The sequence below is a fragment of the Seriola lalandi genome, unplaced genomic scaffold (assembly GCF_002814215.2).
Source record: "Seriola lalandi dorsalis isolate HSWRI2012SDOR001 ecotype SW California unplaced genomic scaffold, Sedor1 jcf7180002054553, whole genome shotgun sequence".
NCBI lineage: Eukaryota > Metazoa > Chordata > Actinopteri > Carangiformes > Carangidae > Seriola > Seriola lalandi.
The window spans coordinates 120,800-146,693 of NW_019525106.1; the positions used below are offsets into that span (position 1 = coordinate 120,800).

General features: G+C 40.6%; 1 protein-coding gene across 3 annotated transcripts in view; it reads right to left on the reverse strand.

Annotated features, from left to right (window-relative positions):
* The window catches only part of LOC111661838 (UPF0606 protein KIAA1549), a 35,731-nt gene that overhangs the window by 9,638 nt on the left and 199 nt on the right, over positions 1-25,894 (reverse strand). For 2 of the 3 annotated variants that reach the window (XM_087176398.1, XM_023415521.2), the window contains exons 2-12: positions 24,752-25,037; positions 11,094-13,271; positions 10,799-10,887; positions 10,212-10,371; positions 9,970-10,100; positions 8,654-8,846; positions 8,511-8,570; positions 8,252-8,397; positions 4,945-5,122; positions 3,988-4,172; positions 595-830 (exon numbers count right to left, since the gene is read on the reverse strand). In XM_087176398.1, the coding sequence (XP_087032524.1) occupies positions 595-830; positions 3,988-4,172; positions 4,945-5,122; positions 8,252-8,397; positions 8,511-8,570; positions 8,654-8,846; positions 9,970-10,100; positions 10,212-10,371; positions 10,799-10,887; positions 11,094-13,271; positions 24,752-24,884 (3,689 nt within the window). In that variant the 5' untranslated portion in view covers positions 24,885-25,037. Of the gene's footprint in view, positions 1-594; positions 831-2,047; positions 2,348-2,587; positions 2,744-3,987; positions 4,173-4,944; positions 5,123-8,251; positions 8,398-8,510; positions 8,571-8,653; positions 8,847-9,969; positions 10,101-10,211; positions 10,372-10,798; positions 10,888-11,093; positions 13,272-24,751; positions 25,038-25,894 lie in introns of all 3 variants that reach the window. The other variant, XM_087176399.1, reaches the window with a different exon arrangement.

A 25,894-nucleotide genomic window follows, 5' to 3' on the forward strand; every position in this document is an offset into this window, starting at 1 on the left:
AAAGAAAGTTAAAATAAACCCTGCAAACAATGAAATAAATAAATATACAGTCTAACTTTATATACTGCAAGCTATATAGACAGTCTGCAAGAGCAAATGAAGATCCCTCACTGTCAAATGCATAAATAATTGATCAGAGGATCTGTCAAAAGATTTTAATCTGGTTGAGTGACTGTCCCAACTGAGGTAAGTGGAAAATCAGAGTGATGGGGTGAAAAACACAAGCTATGTTCAATATCTAAATAAATATCTTCTAAGTCTGTAAAGAGAAGAGGAATAAAACCAAAACACATTTCTGTCTGTGAAAATTGGTGGATTAAAAAAAAAAAAAAAAAAAAAAAAAGAGGACTATAATAAATGATCTGTTGACCATAACATAAGCGAGTAAAACACGGCACAAACATAGGCTGCTTATGATAATTCAGGGCCTCCTTTTGGTACTTTTTTTAGTTACATATACTATAACAGCATGACCGATATAGACACAACCTGATGGAATTTAATATTTCCATTTACTCTATTTATTTGGACCTACTGTCGACAAGTTTTCATACTAAATTTCTCCTCCTGCCCTGCCCAATCAGCAGTACTGACCTTCCTCGCCTCCGGCCGCTGCGGGACGCCTTGGTGGAGGAGGCTGAGTTTTTGGATATGGGTGTGGGGATCTCCCCATTCTCAGATGGACTGAGGCCATCTTTAATGGACACGGGGAGGGGCCCGGGGCCAGGCCCTGGTGGGACAGGCTCCTGAATCACCATGACATCATCCTTACTCTGCTGGCCAAGGTGCAGCTTGGCAAAGTCGAAGCCTTTCACACTGGGAGCCTGCAACTGAGGAGGTGAAAAGGAAAGAGAGGAGGAATACACAGTTTTAGGAAATAGGGAATGGAAAGACAGGTGGAAAGTCATATGACAGAGAGGTAAGGGAGAGAATGAGGGAAGTTTGAAAATACTATAAATATTTACTAAAGAAATATTCAGTAGTGTTGTTCATGTGCAATCATACTGACATATTTTGCATGATGACATGAGTCTGCAGTTTAAACCACAGCAGTGACAATGTTGCATTGAAATTTCTCTCAAGACCAAGAGTGGTGAGAGACAGCCAGACAGATGGAAAGACAAGTTTGCAGTTCATAATTAGGCTGAATGACTGCTGAATGGGTGTACAAGAGGGAGACTCAGACAGACAGTCATTAATGAATAAAGGGAAAGACTGTGAGAAACAGGGACAGGGATGAGAGTTGTGGGGAAACATTGAGCTGCATGCTCTCCTTTGAGGTGGTGGAGGATGGAGGCTGGAGACTGAAGCAGAGAGACTATTTGAGTGTAAAGCCCTCGGGACTTTCCAACAGCGAAAGAGTAAACAGAGGATGTCAGATCTCAGTATTTGATCTCAGTAAACTTGCAGTTTGTGAAACTCTTGTCCTATGACACTAAAATGCGGCTACACGAGAAGAGAAGAGTGACATGACATGTTCCTGTTAATTCTCTGAATTATATGTACACTCGCTGAGTTTATTGAAGCAAAATGTGTGGCTTAAAGAGGCTTGTTGGTATAAACCTGCTAATCCAGTGTGATGCTTGCCAGTATGAAACTGCTAATCCTGAGAGAGAGTATGTGTACATGTTTGTGTGTGCTGCTCTCCGCAGCATATAAACAAGGCCAGTCAGTGAAAAAGAAGGCATTCAAAAAGCTGCAGCTGAAATAGTAAAAGCCGTTTCAGTATAATCAACACTGAGGCTGAATGAAAGCAAACAGACAGCTCGTGATATCTCCCACACATTATAGACAGTAATTACTAGTGTGGTCTAAGGGTAAATTGGGGAAACACTCACAACAAACAGTTGATACATCCCAAAATGACATCTATAAATCTACTTCACCACATCTAAAGACAAACACACCAATATTAAGTCCGTAGTGAAATCTGCCATATGTATAATACTGGACTTATTGTGTCTGGTCATTTAAACTGGGGAAAGAAGGACCCTAATGTCCACTAATGCAAACACGCACTAGTCTCTATAGCTACTACACAGTATACCTCCTCCTTGGCTCTCCTCCCTTTAGACAACATTTTCATTCTCTCTTCTTTCTTCATTCCCTCTGTTTTCTTCTGCATTGCTTTGCTCTCTTGTCTTCTGTGCACTTCTGGTTTCATCTCTTTCTTTTTAATTTTCTCCTTTTCCTCATCTTTGTCTTGATCTTCTTCCTCCTCTTCCTCATCTTCCTCCTCCTCCTCCTCTTCTTCTTCTTCCTCCTCCTCCTCTTCTTCTTCTTCCTCCTCCTCTTCTTCCTCCTCACTGCTATTACTCTTTTTGCTCTTGGGAAGAGCTACTGGTCTCTAAGCAGAAGCAATGGTGGATAGTGTAAATACTTCGAGTGATGATGTTGTCGTCTCTTTACCTGTCACATCCCAAAAACTCAAACTCTGGACTATTAAATATTGACTACTGCGTTCTTTATGTAATTAACTGTGCAAGATTAGAATAATTACCAGAGAACAGCCAGTGTTCACAGCAAATATACACACAAACTAAGTCTCCACTACATCTTTTACAAACCACCAGACACTGCTCTGTACCTTCCCCTTTTCAACCTCCTTCTCTTCTTCTTCCTCCTCCTCCTCCTCCTCCTCCTCTTCTTCATACTCCTCTTCCTCACTAAAATCTATATCCTTTTTAATTGGAGGGAGTTTCTGGCGAAGGGAGGTCCTTGACTCTCTGAATGACGTAGTAGGCTGGGAGAAGAGGAGTGGTGTTAAGTGACAGATGATTGTGTTAGGCAGAGAGGGCAGAGTAATTGATTCTGCACTTTAGATTCATTGCATTAACCCAATGCGAAGGCTTCAGTTCACAGCTCAGCTCAACCAAAGAAATGCATGTGGAATGAAAGAAGAGGCAGAAAGAAAAGAAAAATCCACATACATGGACCCCTGAAAACAGACTGGTTGTAATTCAGCATGCAAACAAAATTATTTTTAGGAATAGATTAGAATGGTATTTTTGTGTCAGCAACATTGGAGTTAATGATGAAAGAGTCCCTGGTAGCTGAGATAGCACTGCAGCTGTGTGCTACTCAGACAGACAGTTACTGCTGCACCACAGAGAGTACAGAGCTCTCTGGTACTGTTGTTGGTCGGTGCAGCACAGCGGAGAGTCCTGCATGCGTTCTTCACAGTAATGAAACTATCCAAAATAAAAGCCACTTTTAAATTGTATCACACATGATTAAACTCACTGGAATAACGGTTTCTGCCCATCCTTCTCACCAAAACAAAAAGCATAAAAGACAAAACACTGTATGATAGCATTTTGTCCAAGCCCAGAGCTTGGACTTTTAAAGCTCTGGGCTTTCTTTGGGCAGTAGAATTGCTGTCACAATTAATTAAGTACCACAATTAATTAGTTGTACTACACACTGGACTATATGGGAGGTGTGTACTACTCCAGTAAATCTAAACACCAGAATGATTAATAATTCAGCATCACATAACCCTTGCTTGTTCTTTGACTCTCTAGTAAACTTGACCCTGTGTCTCTCAGAGTGAACTGATGCAGAAAGTATAAGAAAACCTCAAAAAGGTTTTAAATAAAATAAAAGGGCAGACGAGGCCCATCTCAGCATCATGACTTCTAATCCAGTTGAACATGTCCTTTAATAAGTCTCTCCACTGGAATCATTAAAGTTTTACTAATCTAATCTAAAAGAAGAAATGATGAAGAAGAAGTCCAGATTCTGTGCAGTCCTACAGCACATTGACGGCAATGACAGATACACCCCCCGTTCATTAGCAGTTCATTTGAATTTAAAAGTGGTCTCTGCTTTCTGGCTTCCCAGATCAGCTGAACCTTTCTACGCAGATCTCGGTAATGTTTGGCAAACTAGTTTGGCTGTACAAGACACAACATGGCATATTAAAATATGAAACTCTGATGCAACGAAGCCTTGGTCAGACACTGTACAACGCTGATAGGACTCTACCTTCTGTCTCTGCTGGATGGAGGTCATGGCGTCTGGCTGGAACTCCAGTTTGTCTGTCCGACACAGTTTCCAGTACAGGATTGAAATGATGATGATGACGACGAGGAGGGGAATCACCACCCCGATGACGATCCACATGTTGGTGTTCTCAGCATCAGAGGGTGAAGCCGTCACTTTTTCTACAGCTTTAAACAAACAGTTAGACAGAGGGACATGGAAGTTTTTAGTTTGAAGTTGACCTTGACATACAAATATGGCACATATATTATGTTACAAGAGTCCTTTCATCTGTGTACGTGGTATAAATATTTCAAACATACCCCTTTATTCCCTTTAAGCCTATTCACAAACAGTTTAGGGGGGGTGCTAAGCTAAACATGCAGTATTGTTGGAGTGCTGACTCTTGTCTAACTGCTCTAATCTTCAATGCAGACCTTCATTAGTTTTAATTAACACTCATTTCATCCCCTGGGAAAGTACCGTAAGAGAACACAGTCAGCACAGAAACACAACTCCCTTGAGGTGCTCTCATTAGGCCGTCATCCCTTGTTTAGATTCTTAATGAGGAAGACAGGCTTGTTGTGTAGTGTGTACAAGGGGAGGTAATTAGCTCAAATGTTACTATAAACATACAAAGGAACACATTGAGCCAGCAGTTAGCCTTATCCTAGTTTTTTTATGTGGAGCTTGTGAACAATTTTATATATTGCATCATTTCTCTTTCTTTCCCTCTGTTTTCAACACATATTTAACTCTGCTTCACACTAAATAGGGAAGTCCATTATTAATAATATTCATAACCTACATTGCAACTCTACCAGCACTCAAGAAATGGCAGTGACTCAGTGTTTTGCCCTCAGACACTTTGGCAATGTGGATGCTCACAGACATGGAAGCTCTGTTTAGTTTGATCTTCTCCATCACTACATCACTTAGAAGCCCTTGAATGGTACTCACGCTGTGCTAAAATACCCTGCACACGATATCCCAAGACGATGGCAGCTCTTTGAACGTCCAGGCTGTTGAGTAGGTTGGCTGTTTGGACTGCAGGCACCCTCTGACCACTGGGACCCTCCACAAAATACACTATCTCCAAGGGGTGGTCCGCACCCGCCAGCCGGCTTGCACGTACAACCTTGGAGTTGAAAAAAAGAAGGATGGTACAATTTGTCACTTGTCCAAGTATCTGTATGAAATAATGTGGTACATGAGTAAGTGCACATATAAATGGTTTGATTTTTTTATTTCTTTTTAATTATGTGAGAGTCAGAGAAATGTCAATAAACACATGAAAATGTATAAAATAACAGGTTTATATCATCAGAGCAACTTAAATCCATCACTGTATTCTATTATCCAAGTCCTGCATTCATTGTACTGAGCTATTGGAGAATGAATATCGGTTCAGGAAGTTTGAATCTTTGGCAAGGCCATGGGAGATTTGGGACTGCATCCATAGACTTAAACAGAACTCTTCAGTTTGTTTAGCCATGTGTTTGGGGGCTTTAGTATGGTGGAATATTAAGGAAACATTTCTTGTTACACAGAACACATTGTCTTGTACATGGAAAGGATTCCAGGACCTATTCCTTGGTTGTTATTCAGTTACACAGAGCAATCAACAGACCTAATGAGTACTATGAAATGACTGCCTGTGCTGTCAACAACTCTCTTTTAAACTGTTGGCAGACACCATGGCATCTTATGTCCTCTTCAAAACATAAACATGTCCAGATGTTGGAAAAACACTCAATAGACCTTACTTCTTCTTTGCGTTGCTCAAGGACCCACACTTGCAAACCTCACAGCTGTGATGTTTACTAATCATCTTATAAAAGGTTTTCTGTCACCATGAGCCCATGTTTTCCTCTTTTCTTTCTTTCTTCCTATTTGTTTCTAACATTGAGAACACAAACACAGCAAGGTGCAGACTAGTCTGAGCTTCAACTCAAGTCCATCAAAATTAAAATGAGTTGTGCAACGTGTTTTAATTTTGATGTTCCCATTTGTTGTCACCTGTAAGTGTTCTTTCACCCTGCTAAAATTGTTTCTAATAGACAATGCTCAGGCAATTGGAGAAGAAGCGCTTCCAAAAATAAACATAGGATCCATGGGAGATGAGGCACTACACTCTCTACATTCAGAACGGGTTGACTAATGAAGGTCTTAATGAGCAAAGTGTCACAATTCCAATAATATGGATGACTTTTTAATGGTGACCATGGTACCTCATTTTCTATGGAATCCTGTAATACTAATCATTTTTTTCAGTTTTTGTGACTAAAATTAAAGCACTAAGGCACTAGTTGGCCTCCTTACTTTCTTTGCTGGATTGAGACTTATTATAGAAGCCCCTGATAAAGCAGCCCAGAGAAACTACATGTTCTCTTTCTGAGCTATCGCTTTTTCTTAAAATAGCTGTGCACATTTACATTCCTCTTAATGTCATCAGGCACAGAAATAACATGTCAAATATTTCAGTTGTATTGTATGTATTTGTATGTGTTGTACACCTCTTCAAACACAATATGACACCTGTGTAGGTTTATTTGTAACTTCTGCAAGTCTTTTTACATGAGGTGTTTGGAAACAGCCCACTCATGATATATCATCTCACGTTCTGTATTCCCATTGTTTAAATATTTCTCCATGCTGCCTAATATGTGTGTGTGTGTGTGTGTGTGTGTGCGTGTGTGTGCATGTGCGCGCGCATGCTGTGTGCGCGTGTGTGCGTGTGTGTGTGTGTCTCCCTCTGCATGCCCTGAGGCACAGTGCAGTCTGCTGTCTGCATTACTGGAAAGAGTAAAGCGCAGGTCATGCCTGGGCTGACACAGAAAAACGGCTGGGCAGGCTCCCTCATCCACAGTCTAATCCAGTCCATGCACGGTTATTAGAGTGGAAAGATGGCAGTGTGAATGTGTGTATTGTGCGACCCCAATTCAACCTCCTCTTTTATCTGTCCAGGCAGACTCATGAGGTATTCTCATAGGTGACAACACCACACTGACTCTGTTATGACAGTCTAGGGCATCTGTTTGAGACACATATGTGTCTGTGTTTGTGTGTCGGTGTGTGAGAGTGATACAAAGGATTCCTCTGAAGTTCAGTCACCTCACTCTCATTATATCCAACAAACACTCAAAGATGAGTGTCTTTGAAATGTAAAACAAAAAAAGAACCATCCAAACTAGACTTCCTTAATGACAGTATCCCATCAAAGCTGGAAGGAACACATGCACATCATACAGCTTCTATGTATAATACAAATTCATATTTGTGAATGTGAAAAATATCATTTTGAAATGCAGAAAAATGCCAGAGCCTAAAATTAAAGATCTAATCTTAGCATAGAGACAGACACTAAAGGTTCACCACAACTGCATGGTCCTCCCTTTTCCTAAATTGCTCTGTGGGTTTTATGGAGACAACAACGCAGGAGGCAGAAAGGTCAGAAACAGTGAGGCTGCTACTCAGCCAAGGATGATATTTATCACCCTGACAGCCCCCTTGTTTAAAGACCACCATATGCACTCAGACTTCATGAGCTTGGATCAGTTATGCATCTCTCGTCTCTTGTAACAAGGCTCTTTTATCCAAGTGTTTTGCTCTTCCCGTTCCTCTGATTTTTGAATCTTTTACCTACCCCTGTCTCTGTATCTCTCCCTCCATAATGCCTGCCCTCTCAACAAGAGGCACACACACTCTTAATCATCCCAACTGCAGGGTACAGACAGAGAAAGAGAAAGAATTAATAATTGATCTGCTCTTAGCAGCTCTGTGGCTCACAGGATCCATCAAGTAACAGGGTTAGGAGAAATGAGGAAGAGGAAAAAGAACAAGGAAGCATGAGGCTGTGGTCATTGGCTGGCCCCTGGGCTGAATGGGATGCTGTTACCATGGTGACAGACCCCTATCCTGTCCCCTTAGAGATGAGCTGAGCAGGTGCGGAGCGAACCCACAAAAGCTAGAGCCTGATTAGTAAAGCAGCAAGGCTTTCAGTGGTTACAAACATTGCAACGCTCACATAATGAGCCCTCAGTACTCAGGGTAGGTAGTTAGAAAGAGCTTGCATCAGGGAATAATGATATAAATGGTACAAGGACGGAAGCTTTTTCAAGATTTAGTCAGTAATCCATTAAAAAACCTCCTGTTAAAGAGTTTTAAAAGTATTGTTATGTAATGAACAAGAAATTCAACAAATAAATCTATTGTATACTGTTTCCAGAGAAATGCATCGCAAATCAGAGAGAGACAGAGTTTGTACCTGCACGCTGCTGTTGCCTATGGTGGTGGCTCTCTTAAAACGTCTGACTAATCCCATGGCCTCGCCCAGTAACATGGCCACCCGACGCTCCATGTTGGCTTGGAAGGTTCTCTCACCCACTTTCTGGTCAAGCACACCCAGGAGCACTATGTACACAGACAACAGAAATAAGATACAGTGTAAAGACAATCCCATAATTGCTGTAAGTAGTTGTAACAGCATTTCAGCATGCTAGAGTGAAAACTAAAATCCACCGTACCTGTTCTAACCCAGGAGGAGCGAAGCAACTGGCTGGTGTTCAACTCTGGATAATGGAAAGCTGTTGTGAAAAGGAGATGTGTAAGTAGGGTAACGTAACATGGAAATGGCCCAATTATAGTGAGACGATCGTATGGTACTCACGCTCAGCAATCTGCAGTACAGGAAAGCCCATGTAATAGCTGAATTCCACCATGGTGAGCCTCATCAAAGTGGTGCTGACCTCTGACCCCATCAGATAACCCCTAGAACCACGCACAGTGAAGGTGATGTCCACTGGCTGCCTCACCAGCCGTTGTTCCTGATATTTTGGAGCAGCCATGGTGATGTTTACAATCTGAAACACAATTAGACAGAGATATACTATCCACCAGACAGATGATTATACAACAAAACGTTCAAAAACACTTTCCATTCTACTGTTGATGTAGTTTCTGGGAAAGCTTGTTTGTCTCCTAAGCAGTTGCAATGAAGTTTGCAATCTGAAAATGGTTGGCTTCAGTGATTGGAAAGCAGAACACAAAATTGGGCAGTGTGGCCCAGGGCACAGTTTGCAAGTTGTTCATAAAACATTTCCACGCTGCAACAAATCCTTGATTTAATCCTTACATTTATTCCAACTTTAATACAGGCATCAGTGTAATAGGATTACACAAACCTCTACTGAAGCCAGCTAACCACAAAGCCAAATAAGTTCTTTATTAACAAACAGTAAGATTCTTTAATACTCTACAACTAGAGCATGAACTCCCTCAAGAGCAAGTAGCCAAGTGAAGCATCCTGGGGTTTTTGTTCATGAGTGATGAGTGAGGCGGATGGAAGGATTGATGTGGTGTCCACGGTGAGAGTCATAGTAAGGAAATAGCTAAACTTGAAGGTGCCTGAACCCTCAAAAATTAGCTTCCTTTGCTGTGTGTCTGTGCTCAAACATTCAAAAGAAGCTTGGAGAAAAATAGCCTCTCTTTTATGTTGAAAGGACCCAGTTGAGTGCGTCTTATCAGGATGGGATCCAACAGTCAGAACTGTAAAAAATGGATGGGGAGGGTGATGTCTGGGCTACTATGCTTATGATGTCAATATTACCACCCAGACCTGATAAATAATGGAAATGGATGGCTGGATATATAGGGAACCACACCAGTAATTAGGTCTTCCAACAAGTAATGATTTTAATAAACTAGCTTTCTCTGATCCCCCAGCCAACCATTCCTGTCACCATTAATTTACTGAAATCTAAAATCCTCACCAATTGGAATTACACAGAAGAACTCCTGTTTGCAAAGTTATATCACAATTAAAGTCAACCTATACTGCAGCAGGGTTAGGTTAATCCAGTGGTGAAATAATTGGAAGCAAGGTCAGAGAAGTCAATAATGGTTCTTCAGCTTGCTTGCACAAATATCATCTTTTATTTGTATGATAAAAAAAGAAAAATGTCCCTGCTCTCTGGTCCCACTCACATGCACTGTGAAGTTGGTTGACTCCTTTGAGCGACGACGCACTTCTGCAAAGGCCTTGGTCAAACCTTTCTCAATGCTCTCACTGAAGTTGCAATACCTCACATCGATGTGGCTGGGGACAAACTGCAGCACTGCACAGAGTAAAAACATGGAGAGTCTTAAAAAGTTACCTCAAAATTTGAAATGCCGACAGTGTAGTGCTTCTGGCAAACATGAAAGACAGATTTTGAAAGGTCATTTACCTGTGTGGACTTGATATTTATTGTTGGGTGTTGTCCAGTTGGGAGACACAGACAGGAACCGGCGCCCAGACCTTCTCAGAGTGTTGATGACAGATATGGCTGTGTACACAACTGGGCCAGACACCACCCGAAACACAAAGTTTGGTGGGGGGTCCACAACCTTCCCAGACAAAGCAGGAACATATGACATAGAAAAATCACTCAGTGGTCATTTAGTGGCTTGTGTTAAATAAGCAGCTGATGCTTTTGAAAGGTCACAGTGGCTCTTGTGGATCTACTCTTGTGGTTTGTTTATTACAGAACCACAGATAAATAAAAAACTCAGGAAGTGGTCTGGCCTTCATGATTCATCTGCACCACTGTAGATGTATATACACAGTCACATAAATACAGTATATACACACACAAAAAACCAACACACACACTTACTGTAGGTAAGGGCCAATTACATGACAGCCCACTCACTTCAGAATCACTCTATATTTTAACAGGGTCTCTTAGGTCAAGTGTATTATATTGACATTGTAGATTTTCACATATCTTGAAATTAATAAACTACCTTTACTCGGCCACAGAAATAAATGTACCTGCAGCTCCACTGACTTGTTGAATTCTACTTTCAGTATGTCTTTGATTAGAGACTTGGCATATCCAACAGTGGCCCCAGAGGGAAAACCTTCAGAGGAAAGGATAAGGTCATGGTTATATTCTTACTTCATTATGACAAAGTTCTCATATTTGTATATTTCAATTTCAAACAACAGTTTTAAGTCACAATTTTGATACATCATTTTTCATACATACACAATTTTCATTCATTTCATATTTCATACACGTGAACTACTAAGAGTTGTGTTGTGCAAAATGAAATGTCAAACTTACCAATTTTTACTAAATAAGTAGGCCTGTCAAGGTTGCAGAGGTACGGTCTTGATGTTGGTGCTACAGTTGTGGTCTTTCCACTGGTGGTAGAGATGATGTTGACGCTAGTTGAGGCTTCAGTGGTGGCAGTTATTCTTGTTGTGACTTGATGAGTAGTAGTGGTGGCAGTTGTAGTTGAGGGTACAGCAGAGACTGTAATAGCTTCTCTGCTAGTTGGGATCAAGCTCATTGTGGCTGGGTTGTCAACTCCATTTTCAGTCACCCCCTCATCACCCAAAACGTCTGGGAGACCCAAAGTGACATTCGATGTGGGTTCATTTGAAACTAAAGTAATATTAAGAGTTTGTGCAGTTGTGAAAGTCAAGTTTTGGGGAGTTAATTCTGTTGCACCAGAAGTCGTGTTGGCAACAGGTTCAACTGGAACAGGAGAGAAGGCTGTGGTTGCAGTTAAGACAGGAGTGGCGTGTATGGTACTGTGTAAGACTGTCTCTGTAACAAACCAATGGATATCCGTCATTGACGAGGAAGACATTACATCAACTGGCAGTGAAGGTGTGGCACGGGGTTGTAGATCTTCTGTTAATGCAGTGCTATCCAGGCCAACAGTTAAAGTAGGTGCAGACAAATCTGTGGCGGATACTTTACCACCCCAGATGGAGGAAGAGGGATCAAAGAAGTGGCTTGGGACTATTGAAGGATCTAGAAACGGTTCAGAGACATTGACCAGCTGAGGATTCTTTTCTGTTGTGACTACTGTGGTTGAGTCCTCATGAGGTTCAAACCCTGACAAATCACTCAAGGACTCTTCCTCAGTCAATTTGGTATCATTAGAGAAGCTGCTGGTGGGTGTGATGACTGTAGTGCTGATAGACACCACAGTAATGTTCCCTCTCTGTTCAGCTCCAGTGTCTGAAGTGTTGTTCTCCTTGGTCAACTGAATGGTGTAATACTCCAAGCTGTTCATATCAGGTAAGAGGACATCTGTCGGTTGGATTGTGAAAGTATCACCCCAATCTATGTCCGATGGGTCAGGTATATCACTGTTAGCTGTGGGAGTAGGCTCCATTGTATAGTGAACTGTGGAGGAAAATGAGGAAGGGTGGATAGATTTTAGTGGAACAATGGTACTGTACGCTGTCATGAGGCTGGGAGACGGTGAGAGGTGAGGAGGATGCAAGGACAAAGGAGATATGCCCACTCTGGAAGGGAAAGATGTATCATAGCTTTCTGTATAGTCTTCTGTATCATATGAGTCAGAGGGCACCTTAGTGACCAAAGAATAGTCATCTCCATCTGAATTTAAGAATGACATTGTCTCCAAGTAGTCCCCAGACCCCCAGTCCAATTCCATGGTGTTGGTGGGGTAGAAGTCCTCTGGAGAGACCTCAGTGGGTTCAGATGAAGGTGATGTAGGATGGGGGGCGATGAAAGGCACATTGTAGCCAGGGGCCAGAATCTCGTCCGAGTTGGGCAGCATGTTTATGCTTTGTGCTGGTTTGTTCTCCAGCAAGGGGGCACTGCTGGGGCTCAACTGGTTCACATCCAATATGTTACTATAAGATTCATCTGCTGGTGAGTCAGTGTAAGCCAAATTAGGGGACTCAAGTGGCTGAACAGGTTGTGAGGTATTTGCCGGTGTATACTCTGATATAGCACCCGGCTGCTTGGTAAAAGTTGTGAGGGGTGCTTCTGGAGCTTTCTCCTCAGAATTAGAACCAAGCTGAGATGTTGTTGACCTTCTAAAAACAGAGGGGTTTAATGGGGTTCTTGTAGGAGTTGTAGAAAGAGAGGAAGAGTGTTTGGCAGAATTTATCTTGGCCAGCTTCCAGTCTGTGGAGCGTTTAACTGGTGCCTCAAATTGTTGTCTAGAACCCAGTACAGGTTCAGAGGGGCTTAATGATGGATTGGAAAGAGGATGTGGTTCTTCTGCAACGACGTCACTTGGTGTGAAGGATTTGGAGTTTTCAGAGGCAACATGTCCCCACTGAAAAAGCATGATGTCAGCAGTCCTAACTTCATGGTTAGGTTCAGTAATGGTTGGCAGGGAACCAGGTGAGTCTGGGCTCTCAAAGGCAGTGTAATGTGAGGCTGGTAAGCCGGATGGTGATGACCCTGTTGAACTTGGAACAGCTCCAAAAAATCCCATGGGGTGGTATGTGGAGTCCAACAAAGACTCATCTGCAGGACGACAATACCTCAGTTTAGTCCAAAATCAACTAAGGATTCATAGCTTCAAACAAAGTAATATACAGGGATGAAAGCTAGACTGATTAAAATTCATTACTACTGAAAGTGAGTGTAAATTTCTTCACGTCTTGATGTAAATAGTTAAGGACTAGATATCTTTATACACAATAACCTGTCAATCTGATTCTTAGATTCAGTGAACTGCACTTTCATCAGTGTACTTTATTCTGTGCACTGGCAAACATCAAACATTTAAAACTGACCACATAACAATACCTCAACCCTTTGACTATGTTACCAAATTGTTCAGCAGAGAGGCAGGATGAGAGCAAACATGACTGCATGTAGACAGGCGGGCACTCTAAGCTTCATTGTATAACTTGGCATGAACAACAATGGCATCAGATTAGTGGGATGACTTTAGTGAAACAAGACTAGTTCAAAACCTAATATATAGCTGGACTGTGTATGACCCATGTGCGAAACTGGGGACATAGTTGAGAAGTGATGTTGAACCACTGTAAACAACTGCTTTCAATGGAAAGTAGCTAAAACCTGCTTAAAAGTCAAATTCCCAAAAAAGCTGTTTTCATTTACATATTTTTTCTAATTCTGTTGTCCAACAATGGAACACGTTTGAAATAATGACTAAAACGCAGCCAATTAAGACTACATGTTAAACAGTAGTCACTTCCAAGCCATTTCCAAGTTGCTGCTCTGCTGCAGCTAAAATCCATATTTTATAACCTTGACGTCATCTGACATATCACCATACACAGAAATGAAAGACAATGGCTGTGATTTCAGTTATATTTATTTGTAAAATGGTCACTCAGAGAGAAAGTTAGAATCATAGAGAGGTGTGCCTGTGGAGGGTCGCGCTCTCAGGGCAATACTAGCAACTCTCTTCTACATGAAGTAGATAAGATTTGTCCGAAAAGTCGCTAGATTTGTTGCTTTGTTTGCTTTTTTGAAAAAAAGTCACTAAAGGGGTCTGAAAACGAAAACGGTTGTGGATTCACTGTAAACGCCCCATGATGATGTAATAGAAAATGTTCATGCCAAAGTCCAACACTCAGTCGAGCATTGGTCTAACTTCATCACAAACTCAACTCTATCTCTCACTCATTCACCCACTCACTCAGTCACAGACATTTGGGGATGTAGTACTGGTCTGTGGCCGGAGCAGCCAAAAACTGTCAGGCTCCCTCCCTAAATGGACTGGGCCAAAATGAACACTGATATGTGGGGAAATAACAAAAACTCCAGCTCACAAGGACATTTTATAGGATTACAATTCATCATGAAATGTTTCACTCTAACCCTGATCACCTCTGGGGCAAAGGTTACAGAATGATAAATAGACTGTATAGTAAAGTTGGACACTTCATTGAATCTGTAGGAGAAAGCTGTGCTGGTTTTTCGGATGTTATATGCAACCTTGGCTTATATTTAGATCAAATCAATACTATATTGACAGCTGAATCTATTGACAACAAATTGGAATTTGAGATCCATGAAACAACGAGCATGGTTTACAGGAAAACACATTAAATATTGCAGTATGTAAAAAGTAGCCACCTGACATTTACCACTTCACTTTGCTTGTTTGTGCATTTTGAAGACCTGACCACTAAACTAACTAATGTCCAATTTGCTTAAGTGGCAACAAAATGGATCTATTTATCGCAAAGAAAATTCCAATAAGTATAAAATGCCATTATAAAAAGACCATACTGGTCTGCACTGGAGAATCATAAGAAAAGCTGACAATGACGAGTTTTCTCACTTTCACTTTTGAACTAAAGCAATATGCTGATGTGCAAGCACTGACCATATGTTCCAAAATTAATGAGTGGTTGTTCTAGCTCAGCATCTCGATGACCTGGGCTTTTTTTCACCATCACACTCAGCAAAGAACATCACCTATCCTTTTTTAAGGTATGTGACCTTTGAGTGACGGATGGTGAAACATCCAGGTCATCAGGAAGCAGCTCCTCTTATCTCTTACTCATAACATTCAAATCTTAAAGGGTGATATTAGACCTGCCAAAATGTACAAATGGCAAATGCGGCTTTATGCAGTGCATTTACAACTTGCCAAAGGCCTTTCTCTCCATATTGCATAACATAGTGTATCATGCATGATTTAATTTGGGTACTGCCTTGATTACACTGCATGTTCATAGTCTTACATGTTCGAGAAAGTCTACATTAGCTGAAGTGAAAGACATAGAATAATTCTTAAATAAATCATGGTAATAGACCTTTTAAAAGTTCTAGGTAGATGTATAAATTTGCCTCTTTTATATGCTGATGTGTTTTTTCATGAGAATAATATTCAAAACCCAAACAGAAATTTCATGGTTTTAGTGAAAGAAACCTTTATACATGGTTGACTCTACAGTACTGTGAAGAGCTGATGGTAGATAAACAGGATAGACCGAAGGAAGATGAGATGAGATGCCTACTTACATTAAACGAGATGTTATCTTATGGTTCCTGGAGTTACAGATAATCAAAATGAATCATAATGCGTGCACAGAGAATTTACAAGTATAAACAGACCAAATCAAGCAGAAAACAAACAATAATTCTGTTCAATAAGCTCAAGGTAGTCTGCATGTCTTGAATTTGTCCTTGAAAGTGGGTCTTGAACAGAGCAAGACTTTAAAGGCGCCATTATTGCCATTGCCAGAAGCAAGCCACCACCAATAGCCTCTACATAGTGACTCAGCAGCGGCTGGTAATGCTGCTGCTCTTTGTAGTGTACTGAAGCTCTGCAGATTCATACACACTTGAAAATAGCTGTAAAATCAGCTGAGCGAGAAGACTATTTTTAACACTGGGAGCACAAAACAGATAACTCATAAAAGGCATCTACAAAAACGAATACACTTCTGGAGCGTCACCTTCAATAACTGCATCGCTTCATTCAGGCAGATGGCCTCTGGCTTGGCCCAGGAGAAAACTCCCAACTTAATTACAGCCTACACTGGTACCTTCATCAAGTCAACATGCTATTATAACATGGCCCATAGGAAAGGACTTGGGAAGCAAACCCAAAACTTTCTCCTCTGAAGGCTCGTCTGTGCTGCACATTCTCCACACAGCTACTTGTCTGCTGTGCCAAGTGTTTGAACCCCGAGGGATGTACCACACAGCTGGGCAGATGCACGCACACATGTGCACACTCTGAACACACCAAATAATGTGCTTCACCATTAATAGTAGGGAAACTGAAAAAGAGGGACTTGCGTCATACAGTTGCCTGTTTGTTGTTGGCCTTATTTCACAATTTTGTAAGGAAGTTATAAATAATCACAAGAACAAAGCATGGAAAGAAGCCACAGCATTTGGTATGCTGTGCTCCGCAGAGTCTTCTATACATAACTGTGAGAGTCTAGGCTGTATCAGTTCACACACAGTATCAGACAAAGGGTGAGTAGTCAGTGTTAATAAGTGTGTGGTTCTATGTTCACTGAAACATATATTATACTCATCAATGTGACTTTGGCTGCAAACAACAACACATTTTAAATACTACAGTTATATTAAAAGACAACAAAACACTATATAGACAAGCTCTGTAGGAGACCATGTTTGTGAGAGGAACATGCTGATGTTTGAGGTCATAGTGTGCTACACGACCCCAAAATGTCACCTCGTCTCAGCAGACCCCCACAGTGACAAACTGATTCATTTTAGTCCCATTAAGGACGATTCGACATGCATGAATGGATGACAAAACATCCAGCTAATTAAGACAAAGACTACCATTGGCAGGTGATTGATGATAATGCTGAGAATTGTACTGATGATGACCATGAGAATGATGAGGATGATGATGATGATGGCAGTTGAGGACAAGAACAAGGAACACAGACAGAAAATATTAATTGGAACCAAAAAAAATAAAAATTCCTGTCTTTCACACTGAAGCACAGTGTTCACAATCCTTGCTGAAGTCTAATCTCAGCTTCATGAGGATAATAATATTTCCATAAAAAATAGAAACAAAACCTTATAAAATAAAAACAAAAAAACTGTGCTATACCAAAGCTGAACCATGTTTGTAGAGAGACCTGGCTGGTTTAATAATTAACCAGGCATGATCTTAATTCTTGAGGGCTTATCGTAGGTAATGACAGTCAGAGCTCAGCACGACAGACAGCAGCCACGAAAAGAGCAAAGTGAGACTGGTCTAAAGTGAGGCTGACATTACAGTAGACTAAAACTGACAAAGGCCTTGAAGACGAAGCAGCGCTGCCACCTGTCCCCGGAAACACGAGTGTGTCACACTCGACTGGCCACTCATTGTTGGGCCTGTCTCTGAAACTAAGCACTGAGACCCATGTAGAGGGACACCTTCAAATATCAGGTCACAAGAGCAGAAATGTCAAGTGCTCTGCTCATGTAAATGTGTTCCAGTACAGGTTTTCTTAACTCTTCCTCATCTCACTCTCCCAGTCAGTCAATGAGTCACATTTTCTCTATCAGTAGCAGGTGAATCATTTTCACAACAAATCCTCATTTCACTGGCAACAAAAACTCATTACAAAAATTAATTGTATTAATACAATAACAGTCTGACTTAATTTTTGTAATGTCAGCTTTTTTGTCAGCTTTTAAAGGCTGCTAATTAGCAGCCTTTAAAAGCTTTATAAAGACTCACCTAAGTAGCTTAAACAAAAAATATTATCCTGATTCCTAAAAAAGTTAAAATACTCTGTGTCAGCTCCACATAAAATGCATGAATGGAAAAATATTTCTCATTACTGTGACAACACTGAAGAATTAATGCAGTGAGAGTTTCATTTATTCATTACATGAAAAATCCCAGGCTAATGAGATTCCATTTCCATTCATCAGGCCTTGATGTGTTTTTGAGCCTACACTTGGTCTAATGAATAGCAGCCTTGTACATGGCACCGAACTAAATTTGCATTTGACCAAATTGACTAATTAACAAACCCTACAAGTCTCTAGTAATTTACTCAGAGCCTTCTACTAGATATGGCTATAAACAAGTCGTTATTGCATCTGGCGAGTAAGTGGAAGCATTATGTGGGAGTAGATTTTAAAATACCTATGTTGTTCCCTACAAGGTGGTGTAAAGTATCTTTTTTTCAATAAAAAAAGTTGCTTTGACTTTAGCATTTACTACAACTTAGCTAAACCATATTGCTTTGGGACTTGTGTGAACATAACACAAGTATCAGTGTTTGGATGTTCATGCATGAACATTTTACTAAGATTTTAGAAATTCCAAGAACTGACGCAAATATTTTTGAATATAGCTTTGAAAAATGAAAAATCTACAAAGTTAACTATTAAAAACTGTGAAAATTGAGAATGGATAATAATGTACAAGGTTTCTATTTTATGCAAATAATGGTGACTTCAATAAAAGCCTGCAACAATGAACACAAGCATGTAAAATTCATAAAAGTGAGATAAAATTTAATTTTGGCTTTACTGTCCTCTCATGACAACTGATCCCAAGGCTGAAACAGAGTTAACCTGATAATGCCTGTCTGCAGACAGCGCTTTGCTGATTCCTGGAATTGAATCACAGAAAATACCTTCCCCTGGTCTCCTTTACTCAACTAGACTGTGCACTCACATATAAAAGAAAGGGGAATAAGGCAATGCTGCAAACCTAATCGGTGTCCTTTAACACAGTGAAATATTTGGCGATGTCAGAGTTGACAGATGAAGCTGTTATGATGGCAGCAGCATTTGCAGTAGATGAAAAGGACAACAAACATGTTTCTGTATGTATTTGCTTTAATGCAAGTTGAAGGATCCCAAATAATATGATTTGTAGTTGTATTTGAATATGCTCATCTTTTGAGTGGAGGAGACAGTGTTTCCAGGCCAAAGGCTAGCTGCATGGGTCTCAGTACAAACCAATAACATATGTACAGAAAAACACACACCACAAAGATATAAGGTCCAACTGCATTGTTCAATGGTGATTGCTGATGGTATTTTCTAAGGACCAACCTACCATTAATTATCAGAATAAGGTCACTGCAGCAGGCAAACACTTGGTATCAGCCAAGCAGCTGTGCTTTCACCACATAGAATAACGCACACATGCGCATATATATTCCTATGTGTGTTGAGAAACCTGAGATACCAATTACAGAGCCCTCTAATGATATCATTTCCTATGTTTGCCAGACTCCTTATTGCAAAAAAGAAAAAGTCACTTAATGGTTGTGTAATTTGAAAAAAAAAAAAAGAGAGAAGAAGAAAGGGTCTGTTGGTATTAATGCTTGCTAACTACAACCCCACACATGGTTCTGTTTTCAGTTGAGCCCCTTGCGTGACTGGCTCTTTTCAGTTGGCAGGAGCTGCGTATGCTGAGTGCAGTCGAACAATCAAGATATGGCTGTGTTGACATTTGGTTTATCTGGGAAGCTTTTAAGATGGGAAAGATTCCATTGTTTTTATCAGTGGGGTTCAATTAGATCAAGCTCTCTGCCAAAGATCAAGCAGCCCCCCCCCCCCAAGAAAAAGATTGTTTGACTCCATAAGGGGTGCATTATCATAAACCTGCACCAGTTGCTTTCCGGTTGCACCCACTTGTCATATTCAACCTACAGCAAGCAGTACAAGATTAAAGAACAGCTTTAGATCAATAAAGCAAAGGCTATAATTAGAAACTAAGTTTGAATGCTAATCAAAATCTTGGAAAAAGCACCACACAAAGTTTTGTAGTTGGAGAGGTTGCCAAAATCTACCGTAAACTAATTCATCTGATTTGGCTAAAATTGAGCATGGGAATGGAGACTGACTGAGGTCATGCCTGCACATCAAATATTCATGTGATCCTTGTTTTGTTTTCCTGAGGGAACACTTTTTTAGAGAAACAGGGGTAGCAGGATAAGGGGGAGGGGAGGAGAGTAGTACGAGAGTCCAACTAAGAGGAAGAGAAGTCACAGACGGAGAGTGAGGGAATCTGAGTTAAAGGTATAGTTAGCTACAATATTTTCTGTGAATCTTCTGGTATTTGCAGCATGCTGGGCCACTGTATAAGAGATTTAAGAACTTAAGTTCATAAAAGCTCCACAACAGACAAACAAACTGACAGGGGTCTCCCCACAATGAATGATTGGTATGATTGTGTGATCAGTTTCAACAAGTGCATTATGATGGTGCAGTCTGTCTTTCTTTAAGAAAAGCCCTGCACTACCACACACACAGGGACAGGCATACACACCCACACACGAATCTGGATACACTCCTTCACTTTCTGCAGTACTGATTTTCTTCGAAAGACAGGAAGGCAAAGACTTGTAACCAGAGAAGCCCACAGGACTGTGTCACTCACCAACCTCCTCTACTCTGCTTCAATCCTCCCAACACAGGCCACTCTAAGGCTTTGGGTCCTGGGAGAACAAAAACTGTCTACTGGGTTCAGTTAAGGTGTCTTGAGAGTAACCTGTTTTCTATTCTGCCTGAAAGTCCATATGTGAGCAGAAAAGGGAAATATCTGTGTAGGGTTAGACTAAATACTAATGGAAGTAGCAGGGATGTTGAGAGGTGGCTCAAAAGAAGCCGGGCTGAACTGCACCATCTGCTCTGATAAATATATAAATAATCAGCTGCAGTTCATCGGAGCACATAGTGATTTGGGCTCAGCACAATATGGACTCAACGTTGCCTTCTGTCAAATTGTGAACTTTGCAATGCACATTTCAAGCTCCCAACACTGACAGGCTGTTAGCCCAGCAAACTGTAAGCACAAACAGGGGGATCTATTTGTAATAAATAAAGCCTTACTATAGGATTGTGTATGAACAACTTTTCCGTAAGAAAACGGTTATTGGTCAGCTCACAGTGTCAGAAAAAGCTCTAGTATTCTGCATTTGGTGATTATCTAACAACACAAATTCTCTATGTGCCTAAACGATGTTAAATGAGTCTGACATCATACAAGACTAATAAACAGACATTTTCTAAGATAAGGATTTTGAATATATAGAACTAAAAATCAAATATTAGCTGTAATCATTATATCCATAAAATTACTCTTGAGGTGTTTCAGTCCATGATTAAATAAGGTTGTTGCTCTAAACAATACTCATGCCAAGTTTGGACACTTGTAGGATGCAGAAACTTAAATGGAAAATTGCCTTGGTAAAACTGAAAAAAGGTTACACAAAATCACTAACAGATGTACATTCACAAGCCCCCACTATGGTACCTTCACATCACAACCTAGCAGTATGATCTAGGTAATAGTGGACAACTGGAAAAAATTATGTCAGTGAGATTACAGCTATCCTCAGAATAGCTGACTATATAATAACTTTGACGTGTGAACGTGATATTACAAATGAAGGACACTGATTATAATGTGGAAGAGTAACAAAACACTGTTTTAAAAATGTGTCAGCCTGCTATCATTGACCCACCCTTGACCAGCGGACGAGCTTCCACTGCTCTCAACATGGCCAAATAATGCTGGGACAGCCCATCAGTAGACAGGCACGGTCGGCCACCGGCTGCTTTCCAATAGATCTGTATGGTTAGGCTGCAGCCCTGGTGCACGCAAAAGCACCCAGTGTTTGGCTTTTGATGGGTTCTACCCATTGATCTGCAACTGGCTCCCAGCTCTAATGAATAATGAATGGCCATATTGTCATCCCACACAGATCTCATTTCACAGGGCAATGGACTGCACTGGTAATTAGCCAGGATGTTGCTGGCCTGCAGCTTGTTGTGTTGAACTTGCCAGTCACTGTGGTGCAGAGAGAGACTGTTGGGGCAAAATTGCAAGGGCACTTTATGGCATTACATATAAAGTTTATAATTATTATAAGATTGCTCGTTTTAGATCTAGGGTTTATATGTAGAACTTTTTCGTCCAGAATTAAAAATTAAGCAGAGGACGAAAAAGAGCAAGAGAAGCAGAGAAGTAAGAAAGAGGGACATTACTGTATGATGTCGGGTCTGGAGGAACAATTATATGTACATCTCCTTGCTCTATTTGACCTAGAAACTATAAAGTGTGCTTCTTTGAGTCTGGAAGAGGAAAGCTGTAAGACTGATGATTTCACTGCTGAAACAGACCGTGGAAACACAGTTGTCATCCTGCATATGTCATACAATAAGTAGGGATATTAGGGATATTCCTAGTTTGGGACAAGAAGTTTACCATAAGGTTTACAGTTTTATGAGTTAATTTTGCCTCACCCATTCATTAGAGCTTTAGGTATAACTTACAAATGATACCGTTTTATTTATTTTTTTAAACTGCAGTATCATGCAACAGTTTTCTTAGCTTAACTAACTTAGCTCTGTATGTATAAAACTTTTTCAACAGTCTCTCTCAGTATTTGACTTTCCATAGTGAGATTGATTTACAAATCTGTTATACTGTATGTAAGACTTTACAAACAACAGAGTCTTATTGTACAGTGTTATAATTTTCATACATATTACTCTTAGATAAAAAAAAAAAATACTCATCCCAACTTTTGATGTTCCCATTACACCGCATTAATGTTCACCCAAATTTAGAGTGCTTAACAGGCTAATTCAGAACAGCATGCAGTTGTCTGAAGCCTGTCCAACCACGGCTGATAAATGTATTCTCATGTGATGCAGTGGTTTGCCACAGAAGAAATGTCTATGAGATGCTCTTCAAAGTTTTGCCTTAGCTTGGTGTGATCATCAAAACCATGAGGATAAATCAACTAAACCCAGCCGCTCTGCTTTGGTGGAAGATATCTCCCCATAAGAGATGAAGCAACCCTGATATATGAAGTATTCCTACGAAAATAGAGAAGATTACAGGCAATAAAATGTGTGCTAACTTTCAATATTTCCCCCCATTCTATTACACAGGATGAGCCACTCAGTAAGAAAAACATCACCAGCCCACTTCTTAGTCACCAGTCAAATGAGCAAGAGACCGGGAAGAGAATGAGACAGGAAATCTGACATCTTTCATTTGACATGAAAACAGAAAAAACCTTTTACAGGTTTTGCTGTACAACTGTCCTTGGATCAAAAAGACAAAACGTGGGAGATAAAATACTTTAAAAATATATCAAAGTGGATATGCACTTTAAACCCCGAAAGCAAAAAAAAAGGAGCAAAAACAGCCACAGAAACTTCTTTGTGGTTTCTAGGAATAGAGTAATACCACAACTGTCCAAACCATCAGGCCATATCATCCACTACAAGTACAGTGTAGCTTTACGAGAAGCATTGTGAAAGAAATAGAGGATCAAATTAAAATCTGTGAATGGAGGTGTTATCATATGAGTGGGAGTTTAAGATATTCTAATTCCTGATTTCCTGAACAAGGCTTTCACCCTGGCAATTACTGCATAATCCTATTACCACATAGTATCATGAGTTTTTGGCTGCCTTTAAAATGGGTTCTTTACACTGGGCAATGTGTGGGGGGAGGGGAGTTGGTGGGATCATGTCATTATCTATAAAAGTAAGCCCCGGGAAAACACCCATCAAGTGGTTGGATTTAGACCCTTTCTCTTTCTCTAATTACTGAAAATTGGTTTAACTCTACAGTCTGTGTAGGGATAGAGCCACTCTGCCTCTCATGAAAATCCTGAATCGAACATATGAATGTCCTCATTAGGAATATCACAGCTATCCAAGGTCACACAGAAACCTTAACTTTTCACATGAAAATCAAGACATTAGTAAATTCATACTGAGCTAAACTACCAATGAAACTGTACAGTGCTAAAGTAAAGGCAAAGCAAAAAGAAGTTGCTCTGCTAGGGCTATATATTATCTATCACTTCTTTTTTTTCTGATTAAGGAAAAGACAAGTTTTAAATAGAAGAGTTGGCAGCAGTGGCCTGAAGGTTAGGACAGCAACTGTGTGACTGGAAGGTCACAGGTTAAGTTGGCCTTGAGCAAGGGACATAATAACCCCAACTGCCCCAGTGCAGCTGCTCAGTGGTACACAAACAAGACTGCAGTTGTATTAAGCATCTCTTTGATGTGACTGTGTGTAATTGTGTCAAGTATTGCAAAATAAAATATGACGGTTCAATTTTTTTGGTCATTTGATTCAACCTTGTACTGGACAAGTGGTAAAGAGAGTGAATAAACTATATCTATAAAAACAAAGATCTTGATTACGCCCAGGCTGGATCTTGGATGCCATCAACACATTCGACTGCACACACAAACAAACACAAACACACTCCACAACTTTACGTATCTTTCATGGTTACTTTCAGTTTAGTGCAATTTACGTAGCTATTCATACACCATAAAAATGCTGGGTTGTGTTTTTGTCTTCAAAATGATCTCCATAGTCATTTTTCGTTTGCATTTTCAATTGCAAGGTTTCTATTACTTGTCAATGCAATGTTAAGTAATGTTGTACAACATAATGATCTGTGTCAGTTATGTAACACAAGAGACAAATTAGTGGATCATGTTAGGTGAGTCAGCAAAAGGTATTCTCTTACCTGCAGCAGGTGAGTCAGCTGCGATCAGTGCTACCCACACCGTCATCCCCAGAAACACTGCACGCTGGCCATGGACGTGCATAAGAGCCTTGAGCATCAGCACCAAACCCACAGAGGAGACTAAACCTGCCATGGTACGGCGGAGGTAAAGTCAAGGCATTTCATCCAGTTAGGAAGAGAAGATTCATGCCAAAGAGACGATCAAGGTTTATTTGGGATTGCCTGGTTTGGTCTCTTTTAGTTCAAGGCCCCTCCTTCCATATCATGTGCTTGCAGTGAAGAATAGCTGTAGAAAACAAAAGAGTAACAGTGTGACTGTCAAAACAAAGCATTTAGCAATATTACTTAATAATCCATGAAGTACACATAAGCACATGCTTGATTTAAATTATTCAAAACCTTAAAACATTATGGTTACATTCCCAAAGCAGACAATAACGGTAATACCCATTTCTATGTTTCATTTTACTGGGAGGTCTCTCTTTCTCTCTCTCTCATACACACACACACACACACACAGACAGACACAGACACACACAGACAGACAGACAGACAGACAGACACACACACACACACACACACACACACACACACGGACAAGAAGATATGCCAACTTCACATTCCATATTTAAAATATAAATAAGACATTTTGGGGGTGGACACAGGTTGGTCTTATGCTTATGTATTGTGAAAAAAAAACTTGACACATTTCATGCACATGGCCAACCAGGTCATTATAAGGCAGCGTATATAACATCAAATCAGCATAAATGAGGGTTTGTCCCCCCATTTGATAAACTAGACATCCCTACTTACTCCACATAGGCCAATAAACAGGTAAGGTGGTAAAAAGGGAAAAGAGCACTGCACATAGAGCCAGCACAGACTTCATTCCCCGGCTGTACGGCTAGCTTTCAGTCGCTCTGTCAGCAGCTCTCATCATGACACAGTCTCTTGTCCTACATCCCGTCCCGTTGCTTGCAAGCTTAACGGTCATCCCTCCTATGAGTGCCACAGCAAAATGCTAAAAGCGGGTTAGCCAACATACTTTAGTGATATTACCCATAGCTACCTTTGAGTGCACAGATAACACGATTTTTTTTTCTCTCCTTTCCCTCCAGCCATTCCTGTCAGCCAGCTCAT